This window comes from Rhinolophus ferrumequinum, chromosome 2, assembly GCF_004115265.2.
Source record: "Rhinolophus ferrumequinum isolate MPI-CBG mRhiFer1 chromosome 2, mRhiFer1_v1.p, whole genome shotgun sequence".
Lineage (NCBI taxonomy): Eukaryota > Metazoa > Chordata > Mammalia > Chiroptera > Rhinolophidae > Rhinolophus > Rhinolophus ferrumequinum.
The window spans coordinates 10582478-10595702 of record NC_046285.1 but is presented as its reverse complement, the minus strand read 5'-3'; the positions used below and the strand labels follow the sequence as shown (position 1 = coordinate 10595702).

General features: G+C 32.8%; 1 protein-coding gene across 4 annotated transcripts in view; it reads left to right on the top strand.

Annotated features, from left to right (window-relative positions):
- USP25 (ubiquitin specific peptidase 25) overlaps positions 1 to 13225 on the top strand; it is a 115905-nt gene that overhangs the window by 89444 nt on the left and 13236 nt on the right. For 2 of the 4 annotated variants that reach the window (XM_033130522.1, XM_033130550.1), the window contains 2 exons: positions 4618 to 4728; positions 6726 to 6821. The exons of 1 other annotated variant lie outside the window; for it this stretch is intronic. In XM_033130522.1, coding sequence (XP_032986413.1) covers positions 4618 to 4728; positions 6726 to 6821 — 207 coding nt within the window. The remainder of the gene's footprint in view (positions 1 to 4617; positions 4729 to 6725; positions 6822 to 13225) is intronic. One more of the 4 variants, XM_033130531.1, reaches the window with a different exon arrangement.

The window sequence follows — 13225 nt, the reverse complement described above, 5'->3', positions numbered from 1 at the left end:
GGCGCTGGCCCCTGCCCAGTTGCCAGTCCACATACAACTTTTGACTCCTCAGAAACTTAACTAAGAACAGCCTACTGTTGACCAGAAGCCTTACCAATAACATACAGAGTCGATTAACACATGTTTTGTATGTTATGTGTATTATATACTGTATTCTTACAATAAACTAAGCTAGAGAAAAGAAAATGTTATTAAGAAAATCATAAGGAAGAGAAAGTACATTTATAGTATTTATTGAAAAAAGCCACATAAGTGGACCCGCACAGTTCAAACCCATGTTCAAGGGCCAACTGTATTTCTCCTGTCCCTTACCCCTCCTTCCATCTTTAGTCTTATTACTTTGGAATATAAGGTATCGTTTTCTTGTTCCATGGAATGTTTAACAATAAAACACTAGATACTGTAGGTTAGAGTACTATTAGCAGGGTAAATATGATCTTACAAAACGGTTCATGCATATTTCAGTAGTGTCCCATTCAAAAATTGTCCTGTTTTATAAATCTCAGATGTATCTTTTTATAACAGTAAATTGAGCATATCAGTGCTCAATTTACACTACCTTTTTCAGTGAAGATGACATTCTGAGAGATGTTATTTCAAGAATGCGGTACTACAAAACCATCCAGTTTCTGTGGTCTTTCTTTGTTTGTTTTTAATGAAGCACAAGCAGCTCTAATGCAGATAACTGATTTTAGTATTGGAAGATTCCCCTCCTAGAGAATCAAAGAGAATGGGACATAGCATTTTGAACACGTAATTTTCTACTTCGTCAGTAAACTTAATTTGAACAATGGCCTGCTAATTGCAGTGAAGTCTTTAATATGGTAAGACCTCAGTTAACCAAAATGTTTAGTTAATAAAAGTGTTGCTTTCATTGTTTTGATGAATGAAATAATCATATATTACTTTATTTCCTGTTTGAAAAATTTTGATTATATATCTTCTTACCATAAAAAATGTATTAATATAATAGATTGTTTTTTTTATCATTCCAAATTTTCCAAATGTTAGAGACTCTAAATGACCTTCAAATGAACACCTCCTAACTCTGAAGCACTTGTTGGAAAATGCTTCTTTAAATGAATCTGGGATGACTAGTTCTTGGGGAATGGTGGAAGAGGAAAACCTAGGGAGGGACAAAGGACAGAGAAGAAGGTACAAGGGAGAAATGTTTCTGCTGGATATAAAAAAATTAATTTGTCATGGCCTTTGCTAATTAGAATTTTTATTTGTTAGAGCCTACATTATGATTAATAAGTAGCATCCTTTCAACTGGCATCAGAAAGCCAAAAGCATTACTTAGCTTAAATGTACAATCAGGATTTTTTTCTTCAGTTTGGCTAATCATGTGTAATTTAAATTTGTCTAAATCAACACTTAAATTTTGATTACTTAGTTTATTAATATTTCATGTCATTTTATCAGCTAGCACCCTACTGCTTCACCTTTACTTGAGAAAGGAGGATGGAATGGAGAGAATATAATAGACAGCTAGCATAAATATTTTTCCATTTGGCTAATCTTTTGGAGTAGTGCTACCAGTTGGCCCCATTGTCTTTATATGTAAATCCTGCAATATGTCTAAGCATGTGTTAATCATAGCTGTCTGAAGCAGCCTGTGTTCTTGGTCTCATGGTGAGTTGCTTAGAATTATGAGAACCAAACTGGGTTTTTGATTTAAAGGTATACTTTTAGAAACTAAATTCAAAAATGAAGAGTCTCAGACTTTGGGATTAGATAATCCTGTATTTTAAATATTGGTTTACTCTTACTAGCCGGGCAAACTTGAATAAGTTGGTTAATTTCTCTAAACTTCAGTGTTCTTTTACATAAACTGGAGGTGACTGTGGGATTAATTCAGATCATTTTTTTGAAAGTGCCTAGCATGTAGTGTAGGCACTAAGTAGCTATTAGTTTCCTTTTGTTGCTTAAATCCTAATCATTTCACAGATATGCAACATTTTAAGCTCCAACCTTAGTGTAAGAAGAATGCCCTGGAAAGCTTGGAACCACAGAAACCACAGAAAGATACTCTCCAAAGATTTAGACAGCTTGTTTTTTAGAAGAATGTCCTTAAATTTAAATGAAATATTTTCGAAATTTTGAAAAATACAGAAAAGTAGACTCCAAGAAAGAATCATGCATAGTCCTGCTCCCCAAAGTTAAAAACACTGTTCATATGTTGGTATGTTTCCTTTCATTCTTATTTTTAGATATACAGATTTGGAGTTTATTTTTGTAGTTGAGTTACTACTGCAACTAAAATTTTATATATTAACTTTTCTTCTTTTAATCACTTAACATTATACATAACCATTTCCCCATGTTATATATATATACTCTTTGTAAAAAACGTTTGATAGTTGAGTATTCCATTGAGTGATTAAATTCTTGTTTACTTACCTATTCCCCCATTGCATATTTATTTCTATGTTTACATTATTCTAAATCAGCTTCTAGAAATGAAACTTTTTCCACATTTCAGGTTATTTCTTCAGCTTCCCTACAGTTGAATTACTGATAACGGGTATGAGCATATTAAGAGGGCAACAGTGGTTGCAGTCATACAGCTTTCTAACCACCCTTTTATGCGACCACTTTTTTTAAAAATCATATTTATTGGATTTCAGCAGTTAATAAAAATCTTTGTATTTTAATTATTTTTGCAACTTTTTAGCTGAGGAACTTTTTAACCCCTTTCAAATTCAGCCTTTGTTAAAGTGTTTGTTCATAGAGGGCCTGACAATAATAGGAAAAGATAAATATACATGTACTCATACTTGACTTCACTGAATCCTTAAATTCTTCATATGAAAAAATGTTGTGGTACCTTAGGGTATCTAAACTTGATGAACAATACTACAGAATTATTATATGTATGCAAAGCTTCTTCACCTTTTCAACTTTCACCCATATAATTTCATCAGTATTATTCTGTTGAAACGATTCTGCGGGAACTGGAAAGGTTTATAAACATTAATTTTTTTCTAAGTGCAGTTTTATTCCCCAAAGGGAATGTGTTGTTTTGTAAGGATCGATATTCTACGGAATACATTTCCCAGTTGCTAGTTGCCTTAAATTTACATTTTTCCCGTCTTAAGATAGTATTGTTTTGGATTGGTTTGCTTGTCAGAAATTTTTTCACCAAAAAGTCCAGACAAATTTCTTAATTTACTTACCTGCTTGTATTTCACTCTTGTGATTGGAGACCTAGGACAATTATTATTCCTCTCTAAAATGCTAGAAAGATTAAAAATCCTTTATTAAATGTCTTGGGCCAAGCGTATCTCTATAGGATATCTGTGAGAGTAGTGTTGTGTTAAAATTATTCAAATCTAAGAAGTTTAAAGTAGCATAATAGCATGATAATATTGGTAATACCTGTAATTTATAGAGCAACGATTTTGTACCAGGTATTGGGTTACCTGAATATTGTCTCTCATGATCATGACAACCATGCAAGTTGGTTATTTCCTCTTGAAAAACTTGAGGACTCAAATAAAGTAAGGAAATATTTTCTTAAAATGTTATGGTTAAAAATAGCCTTTCTATTCAAAGGAATGGCCATTAGCCTTGGCTGTTAGTTCTGGGGTTTTTTGCTTAATTAAATTCTTTCTGCATATGTACTTCTGGAAAGTCAGAATATGATCACATCACTAAACTGTACCTATATTTTAAGTTGAAATAGAACCCTTTAATTTCTCTTATTCAAGTTTTCTGTTTATTTTTATGTCAAAACTAAACTTTATTTTTGCTTAGGAAAACTTTCATGGTGCAGTTTGAAATTACTTAAACAAGGTGCTTTGAACCACTCTAAGTACTTTTGAAATTTGTTGATAGGTAAAGAGTGAATATGCTAGTTATAAATCTATTCAGTAAAATAAGATTCTTGTGAAGTCTGAACAGTATTGTGAATGAGCCGTGTTAGTGTCTTTGAGTGGACTTTTCTGGATTTCATACTGGCTTCCACTCTATTAGTGTAGATTAGCGAAATTTATAGAATATGTTAAAGGAAAGAAAAAAGAAATCTGAGTTAAAAATAGTTATCACTTTCAGCAGCTTTTCTAAAAAACAAGAATTCATTGGACACTTATGATGTAAATATGTGGTACTAGGTCTTATACTGTTACAGAGTGAGTTAGTGAGCTAAGCACAACAGAGTGTGGGTATACGATTGATTCCTGGGAAGGGTAGAAAGGTAAAATCCTAAGAAAACCTACAAACTCTCCTAGGTTCAGAGGAGGGTCGTATCTTATTCTGATGGAAGTATAAAGACTTTATGGAGGTACTGGAATTTTAAAAACTAATATATAACCTTCAGCAATAAAGACAGCAGTAGGAAATAGAACTCCACAGTTTATTGTTTTTAAGGATTAGGAGTCCAAGATACTGTGTGGATAAAAAATGAAAACTTATTGTTAGAGATGCAAAGGGAAAGCTGGAGATCTTGTATTATCATTTGATTAATGCATTTGCTCCTAGTACTCAGTTTTAGGTGGTTCATTTCGTACTAAGCAAATGCAGGTATTTTCAAAAGACTCAAGAATCTCTGCACATAAACTGCGTGCTTTCATTGTTCTCTTTTGTAATGTTCATACTAATGATTTTCTTCTGCAGAAACCTGAAAGTACCACAAGCCAACCACCTAACCAGCAAGTTGTAGAGGTGGCGATTCCTCATGTAGGGAAATTTGTGATTGAGTCAAAGGAGGGGGGTTATGATGACGAGGTACCGTTATTGCAGTGCTCTGCGCTGTTACTACTTCTGTGCTGCTATTTCATACAAGTACTCTGGGCATGCTTCACCATCACACTTGTGTCTATTGCTGCGTAACATACAGCTTTGCCACCCATGGTCTGAAATTGCCTTATACCAATTTCTAACAGAACTTTGAATTTCAAATGAAAATTTAAGTAGGAAGCTTATGGAATTTACCAAAATAGTAGTTTTCTGTTTCTGTTATGAATTCTTTTATGCAGACATAGGATCAGTTTACTCTCAGGTTGATAGATTACAGTAACTTTTGTTTAATTAAATAGCAAAATTTTGAGCATTTACAAGTAATTTTTATTTTCCTTTCCTGTTTTCAATAATTTATTATAAGACTTTAAGCACCATTTCCTGCGAGAAGAACCTTCATCCTGATTGTGACTAGATAATTGCAATTTTTGCTTATGCAACTTCCGTGTGACCGAATTGAATGATTCATCAACATTGCTGAATGTTGCCATAAAGCCAGTGTTTCATACACGGTGGAACCTCCATCCTATTTCGTCTTATCCCTTCACTGTTAATTCTCAGCTACTTAGTTTTCTAACAGTATGGAGGCATTTTTGCTTCTCATGATACAGTTTCGTCCAGATGAAAATGCATTGCTAATCTTGTTTCCATCAGATTGTGTCCCCCCTCTTTTTCACTTTTCTCTTAAGACTCTTGCATTATACTTTACCACATTTCATGGAGGGCTTGTAAAGCTGTTTCTGAGTAGTAACAACAGAGAAGACCTTGGATTCTATATAATTCATTAGTTTTAGTCGCATGGATGAGAATTGAATATATATTAAACAGTTTTTTCCAAGTAACTTTTTTCCAGACTTACTCCAAGATTGTGATAAAACTATTATATAAGAGTTAAAATGTCTTTATGACACTAAAATCAAGTGTCATAAAAATATTAGTATTACTTTGTCAGTGTAAGAAAGCCTGGCCACAAAGAGCATAAGAAGCAGGTTTGTGAGATAGGAACTGGTCAGAAGGATTTTCTGAAGTACTTAATGTTATTGCAACTCTCAGTGTATAATCCAAAATAAATACTGTATGAGTAATAGGCTTAGTGAGTCAGAGGTAGTGGCAGTGGATCCAATATGATAGCTTCACAGTGCCTTGAGTTATTTCATTTTGCAGATATTTTAAAATGTAAACAACTAAGAATAATAATCTATTATGCAAACAGTATACTTTAGTATTTAGTACTTAATAGAAGTATGCTCTTCCAGTTAACTATTTTAATGCTGTGTTGGTGCTTGGAAATTATGGAAACTGGCATGTTTTTATTAAAAATGTTAATTTATTGATCAAGCACCTGAGTGCTTGTTTTAGGGTGAGTCTTCTGGCATTTGAAAAACTAGAATTGTGATTAATCATTTAACACTGTCCTTTGTGCAAGTGCTTATGCTCCTGGCAGAGTTTTGTTTTGTCTTTCTAATTCACTGGAGTGACCATTTAACAGTGCACGCGCCTTGGAACTAAGTCCTGTGGCTACAGGGCTGCTGCTTGTGGGTGTTTAGCTCGTACGGTTGTGCAGGGATGCCTAACAGAAGTGGAGTTGAAATTGAGCTCACACTGAGCCCCAAGCCTTAAAGAAGAGGCACCTTTAAAAAAAAAAAAAAAAAAGACTGTTGCTATTTTTAAATGGTTTTCTGGGTGAGCAGCACATTTGTCTTAAGTTGTCTAGAAGGGGGTGTCTTAAAATTCTTTGGTTCAGAGAGGATGCCTTTTTGCACTTTGCACAAAGGCACTATATGACCTAGATGGTGGCCCCGCCCTGTGTGGATGATTTTGAAAGCTATTTGCTTGTACATTGGATCTCATGTGCTATAAAAAAATGCAACATTCTATTTTTAAATAGTGAAAAACAAGGGGCTTTTAACTTGCATGTAAAGAAATTATTTTGGTTTTTTTAATGTTAATCATTCAAAAACTCTTACTTTCAATCCCTGTAACAGATCATGATGACACCGAACATGCAAGGTATTATCATGGCCATAGGTAAATCCAGGAGTGTGTATGACAGGGCTGGCCCTGAAGCAGGGTTCTTTAAGGTACAACTGATGTTTTCATTCTGTTTCCTTGTTTTTTTAAATTAAACTTCCTAAAATGTTTTATTTTCTCAAATTGAATTTGGCTTCCATGGTCCCCTGATGCTCTGGGGGTTTCTTTTATGCATGAATCTGAGGCTGATCTTCTTTTCATCTAGATAATTCAACAAAAACAAAGTATTTTATCCAAGTTACCCTAAGAGTGCACCTCTGATTTATTAGCAGAAATTTGAATTGTGTTTTTATTTGAAGGGAATAAAAGGTATTGATGAGCTACACTAGGAACTGAGTAACTGTTTCTGTTAATGGTTTATTTTTTCCTCATTCATAATACTATTCGTCAGTATTATTATATTTTTCTTTAATTTTATTATGTGGTACTAAATTACTTTCTTTATTGGGTTGTTTCTAAAATGATTTGTTCACATATTCTCTATTTATGTTTCCTGTTCACTTCTGCTTTCCCTGTAGTTAATTTTTGATACCCTTGTCATTTCAAGACATGTGAGACCATCAAGCTGATGCATTATTCCGTGACTTGGTCTTTTTTCACTCAATAACAGATCTTTACAGAGTTTTCATTACAATATTATTTGCTTTTGCATATTTGAACAGTGAGAACACCATGTATATTTTGTCATTTTATTTAGATTAACCAAAAATCTACCAAATTTTTTCACTCCGATCACCTTTTTAGTATTTGTTTTTTACATGAAAAAGAATAGGTTTATTGAGGTATATAGTTCACTACAATAAGCTGCATGCTCCTTTCACATTAAAAATCTAAAATTTTCCTGTAAAAAAATTGCCATCGGAGAACTCAGTCTTCAAAAAACCTGCTTATGTTCAGTATGCCTTTCAATCTATAGTACAAATCAGAAGTCTTGTCTATGGTAGCCTGTAGTAATAATAAACACTTTGGAAGTTACTAAGGTTAGTGTGAGCAACCATCCTGGCCTGCCCAGTGGGGTTTCCTGGGCTACAGGAAGTTTAAGGGTACACTGTGGAAGTTCCAGCAAAATGGTCCCTGGATGAGTTGATCACCCTATGAAGATCGCTTAAGAAAGTTTAAAAACCTGCTCTATTAAAAAAAAAAAGAAAGAAAGAAAGAAAAGAAAACGTTTACGTTTAAAAAGAAAAAGTCATCCTTCTTCCTAGGTAGTCTACATTGTGGTGAAGTTACGTATCGTTTGCAGTGCCATTGTCACTTTTTGTCAAGTTGAATTGGGAGTTGCATTTTTATTGAATTAATTCTTGTATTTGTTTTTAACAAGACAATTATACATACTACAGACAACTGTCATCTCACCCCCTTCCTCCATTGTGACAGCTTTCAATTTTATCTAGTTCTTTTAGCATTAATTCCATAACTTTATGTAGAATGCTTGTGTTTTTATGAGTCTTAGTTTCCACATTTTCTTTGAATTCCCTGCTGTGAGATGTGAATGATGAACTTTCTCCTCCTGCCCCACGTACTCACTGACACATACAGTTTCCATCCTTCCATACACACACACACACACACACAGGTAAAAATCTTGTTTTAATTAAACCAGAATTTTTTGTATTATTTCTATGTGTTTTACTCAGGATTGAACTGAGTCGTAAACATTACTTTTACCTTTTTTAACTTCAGCTCTCATTTTCCTTGGAATTGGATGTTTTGTTTTTTGATTTGCTTAATTTTCTGTTTGTATCACTGTTTCACTTCCAAACTTTCCACCATTTGCTTAAATCGCCTCTTACTCTGTTCTTTGTCAATTTTATCTTCTTGGGGACATCTATTCTGGAGCTTCATGACCCCCTGTCTGCACTGTTTTCCTATTTTCCTGATGGATAACTAATATCTTCATATATCCATTCACCATCACGCTGGACATGCCCTTTGTATCTTGTTCTTTGTGTATTTTCTACATCTCATAACCTTTCTGTTTTTTGGTTTACCCTCTAATTTTTATTATTTGCGGCAGCAAATCTCTGAAGTTTATATTTGTGTACATTTCACCCATCTGTGATTGAGGAATTTATGTGTGTAATCTTATGTAAACATTATCAGTTGTTTAAAATTAATGTAAATTTTTTGTATAGGTAAATGGCTAGAATTTGGAAAATTCTAGCTGGTAATATATACTTTTAGAAAATCTGTCATGTAAGTTACAAAAGTAATATATACAAAGTGCAGTCATTCGGTAACACAGGTGTCTAAAATATGTACATAGCACAGTAACATATGATGGCCACTCCTGTCTTCTTATTTTCCTTAGATATAGTATATTTTTAACTTTTATTCTTTTTAATTCTTAGTTTATTACAAATTGAGGGAGAAGGGTTTGTTTTTTTAATATCTCCGTCACATTACCAAAAAAATCTTTGTTGGGTTTATTTTATATTGGCTTTTTAGCTAAGAGAAGCAGCTTTTTACACGTGCCTAAGTACTTCTAGATATGGTGTTCCTTATGCGTTATGATCAGGCCAGTCTTTTATGTGTTGTATATGTTTGCTAGTGGTAAAACCATTTGATGAAAATGTTAGCTTTGTTTACTGATAAAAATGTAAGTTGCAAAATGAAATACACAAGTGCATCAGACTGAGCAAGTGGACTTGCAAGGGTTAGCCTCTGAATTAGGAAGAGTTACCATCCCAGTCACTCACAGTTACTATTTCAACCACGGGCCCTCCCACATAGGAATCCGCCCCTGTGAACATAATATGAAAGGATTAATAGGCAGTCCGATGTGGAAAAATATTTGAGGAAAGACAGTTACCTAGATCCTTCTCCCAAATTAACAATTTGTTAGGATTAGTTTTCATTGTTAACAGAAAATCCCTAGTGGCTTAAAGACAGAAATTTCTATCATGTAAAATGAAGTCCAGAGAAAGACAGTGCAGGACTACTATGAGGAGCAAAAATAAAAGCCAGAAGGAAAAAAAGAAATAATATTCTCAAAGTATTAGTTGCTTGTATGTATGTACAGGGGTGGGACTGGGAGGGTAATAAGATAATTATGATCGTGGGATTTAATTTTTTTCATTTACCTTAAAAGACATTAAAATTTCTTTTTGTATACTTTTTTCAATACCTATTAAAGTGCCCTTAGTATTTTAATGAAATAACACTTTTATATTATGAAACTTTTTTTCTTACTAGTTATTTCATTGCTTTATACAAATTGTTACCAGTTGACATAACTTTATCACTCTTTTTTACTTTTGAAATGTGTATTATTATTATACCTTTGTTAATTCAGTAGATATAAAATATACAGCAGAATAGAGAGACCCAAAGAGACAGACTTATGAATGGTAATTAATATGGGACAAAGATGTTATTTCAAATTAATGTAAAAAGGATGCATTAGTCAAAATTTTATGTGTGGACTATTTGGTTATTTCTCTGTTGGAGAAAGAAAATATCACATCTAAGAATCTATAAACAAAGAGTAAAATCATGAAAATACTAAAATTAAAGATGTGCATTATTTTGGAAGTGTTCACAAAGCCCCAAATCCATAAAGAAATATTGCTATATCTTACAAGATTTTAAAAATTCTACACAGTAAGACACTAAAAACAAATTTAAAGATAAATGACAAACCACAAAATACACTTTGGAAGTTACAGATGAGTCAAATTTCTTAGCAGATCAAATTATCATTTAAACAACAACAAAAACTTTGAGGTTCCTTATTTTAATGAGAATGTATCTAGTGTTTTATTATTAAGTATATTGTTTTTTTATAGATCCCTCTTATAAATTTAAAAACACGGTCTTAAATTCATAATGAAGGTTTTTCTTTTAAACTGATTCATGATTGAATTCAGAAATTTTTTAATACATCTTTTTGTATGCTGAAAAGGTTTCTCTTTAATCCTTAATCCTTGGAATGTAGAGATCTTGACACTGACTTTTTTTAGTCATTGTAAACATTATCTGTTCCTATATATTCTTTTTGTATACAATGCAGTTTATCAAAAATGGATATGAATGTTGGGATCTATGTTCACCGATAAATTGATCTGTAGTTTCTTTTTTGTATTTGTCAATATTTGATATTCAGATTAAAGTAGCTTTGTATAATCATTAAGGAGATTCTCCCCTTTTTCAGGCTTTGGAGAAGTTTAGATATCATAGAAATCACCTGGTCCTTGAAGATTTGACATAACAGCACAACTGTAAAACAGTGTGGGCCTGATTCCTTTATTGGGGACAGATCTTGGGCACCCTTTTCAGTTCTTCTGTAGTTTTGCTGGGTCTCTTCAGTTTTTCTACCTCTTAAAGCATTCCTGGTAATTTGTATTTTCCTAGATGATCATCTGTTGTATCACGATGTTATAGTTTATTGGCCTAAAGTTATATGTATTGTTGTTTTATAATTTTTTAAACTTTTATCTGTATTTTTAGTATTATCACCTTTCTCGTATCTGGTGTAGAGTTTTCTCCCATTTTTTGGTCTTCCATCTAGCTTTTTGGAGAGAAAAGGTCATTGCCTGTCTATCCAAGTGCTACATTATTTTATTTTTTTCTACTTTATTTTGGTTCATTTTCTTCCTTTACCTAGCTTCTTAACATAAATTTTATTTTGTTTTGCTTAAGTTGGAATTTTTTTTTGACTACCAGTCTGGCTGTGTCCTATAGACTTTGATGTCTCATATTCCCAATATCAATATAATTTTTATTCTTTCAGCCCAGGAATAATTTAAAGCAGTATTTTTAAGTCTCTTAAGTATTTAATTGGGGAGTTATCTTCAGTTTTAATTCCTATCTGTATCACCCTGTGGTCAAAGAACATAGCCTATGTGATTCTCATCTTCTGGAATGTGAAGTTGGTTTCTTCATCTCCTGGTACACTGTCAGTTTTTAAAAAAATAGTTCATAAACATTTAAAAATGTGTGTGTGTACACACGCACACACACACACACACACACACACACATCCCCCTACATACATGCTCTCTATACTCAACCTTATTTTAGAGAGAAAAACATTAAGAGTTGGAGAACTATGTGACTGGTTTTATGTCACTATTAGTAAGTGGTATACTAGCTATCTGAATCTTAGTCTAGCCAATTTTCCCGTTAGTATGTTGTATGTTTGGTATCTTCTAATGTATATGTATAGTTATATCAAAATAAAGTCTGTAAGAAGTTACAAATTTAGAATATGATTTTATGATTCAGAAAAGTAAAAAATGTCTAGGTAGAAATTGTTTGAATCTTTAGAACTGAAGATTTCAAAAGAGAGACTTAAACTCGTCTTATTGAATGGGTAACCTGTATATAGATAGTGAATAAACAAGAAAGGACATCATGCATATAGAGAACTTAAGAAACAAAGGCACTTGTGCATCTGTGGGGAGACAAGCCTGACCTGGGTGAAAGGAGGTCTTTGTTGAAGAGTAATAGGAAATAAGACTAAATAGGTAACACTGGGCCTGATTAGCAGGAACCCTGTTAAAGGTCTGGTGAGAAAGAAGTTAAAAAATTAAATACAAAGCAGTTGCATCACTTAATGACCAGTGTCACATTTCATTTTGTAAATATGTGGTGGTTTCATTGCAGTATCTGTGATAATTAACTTAAATAATTGCCTTCTTAGGTAGCCAGATAGTATTGAAAGGACGAACGTAATTCTAAGAATAAACAAAGGATCCAGAGGAATTAGTATGAGGCAGATTTAACAGATCTGCAGTGTTAACTTTATTCAGTAATGACAGATTGTGTAGAGCTCTGCTAAACACGTCAGCATGGTACCCGTGCTGGGAATTTGAAGGAATAGATAGGTATAATTGCCGTATAGTTTACAAATCAGGAAACTATGGAAGCTCATAATAAACAAAAACTGAGGAATGAATTGATGCTGGTAAAAAGTTGTGTGAGTGTGTGTTTGAAAAGTACTCCTAGAAATTTAGACATGCTTTTCTACCTCTACTGTTTTAAATACCTATAGATTGAAAATTAGGATACTCTTAAATAGAGCAAAATCAAGAGATAAACATAATCTTAGAGTAAAAGAAGATACATATATTTTTTTCCAGCTCTTTAACAGAAATCTATTTACTATTTATAAAAATAACCACGGCCTCTATTTTGAAAGTAGGTACTAAAATTGGATAACCATTTAATGTTATCATCCCTTGTCTCTAATCCCATAATATTTTAACAGACTCAATACAATTTAATTTATTTTATTTTGGTCATACTAATTCTGGCCAAGAGCATGATATCTGAAATATTTGAATATTCAAAAAATCTTGTAATAACCTATAACAGTCATTGTCTAAAGGCTATAATAAGGAAGAACAGTTATTGACTCTTTTAGTTTGATATTTTTTCTCAGATTTAGTATAGTGTGGTTGTTAAATGAACACGTGCCTTTTTTTCAATTGGGAAGTAGGAAGTTTTTGAA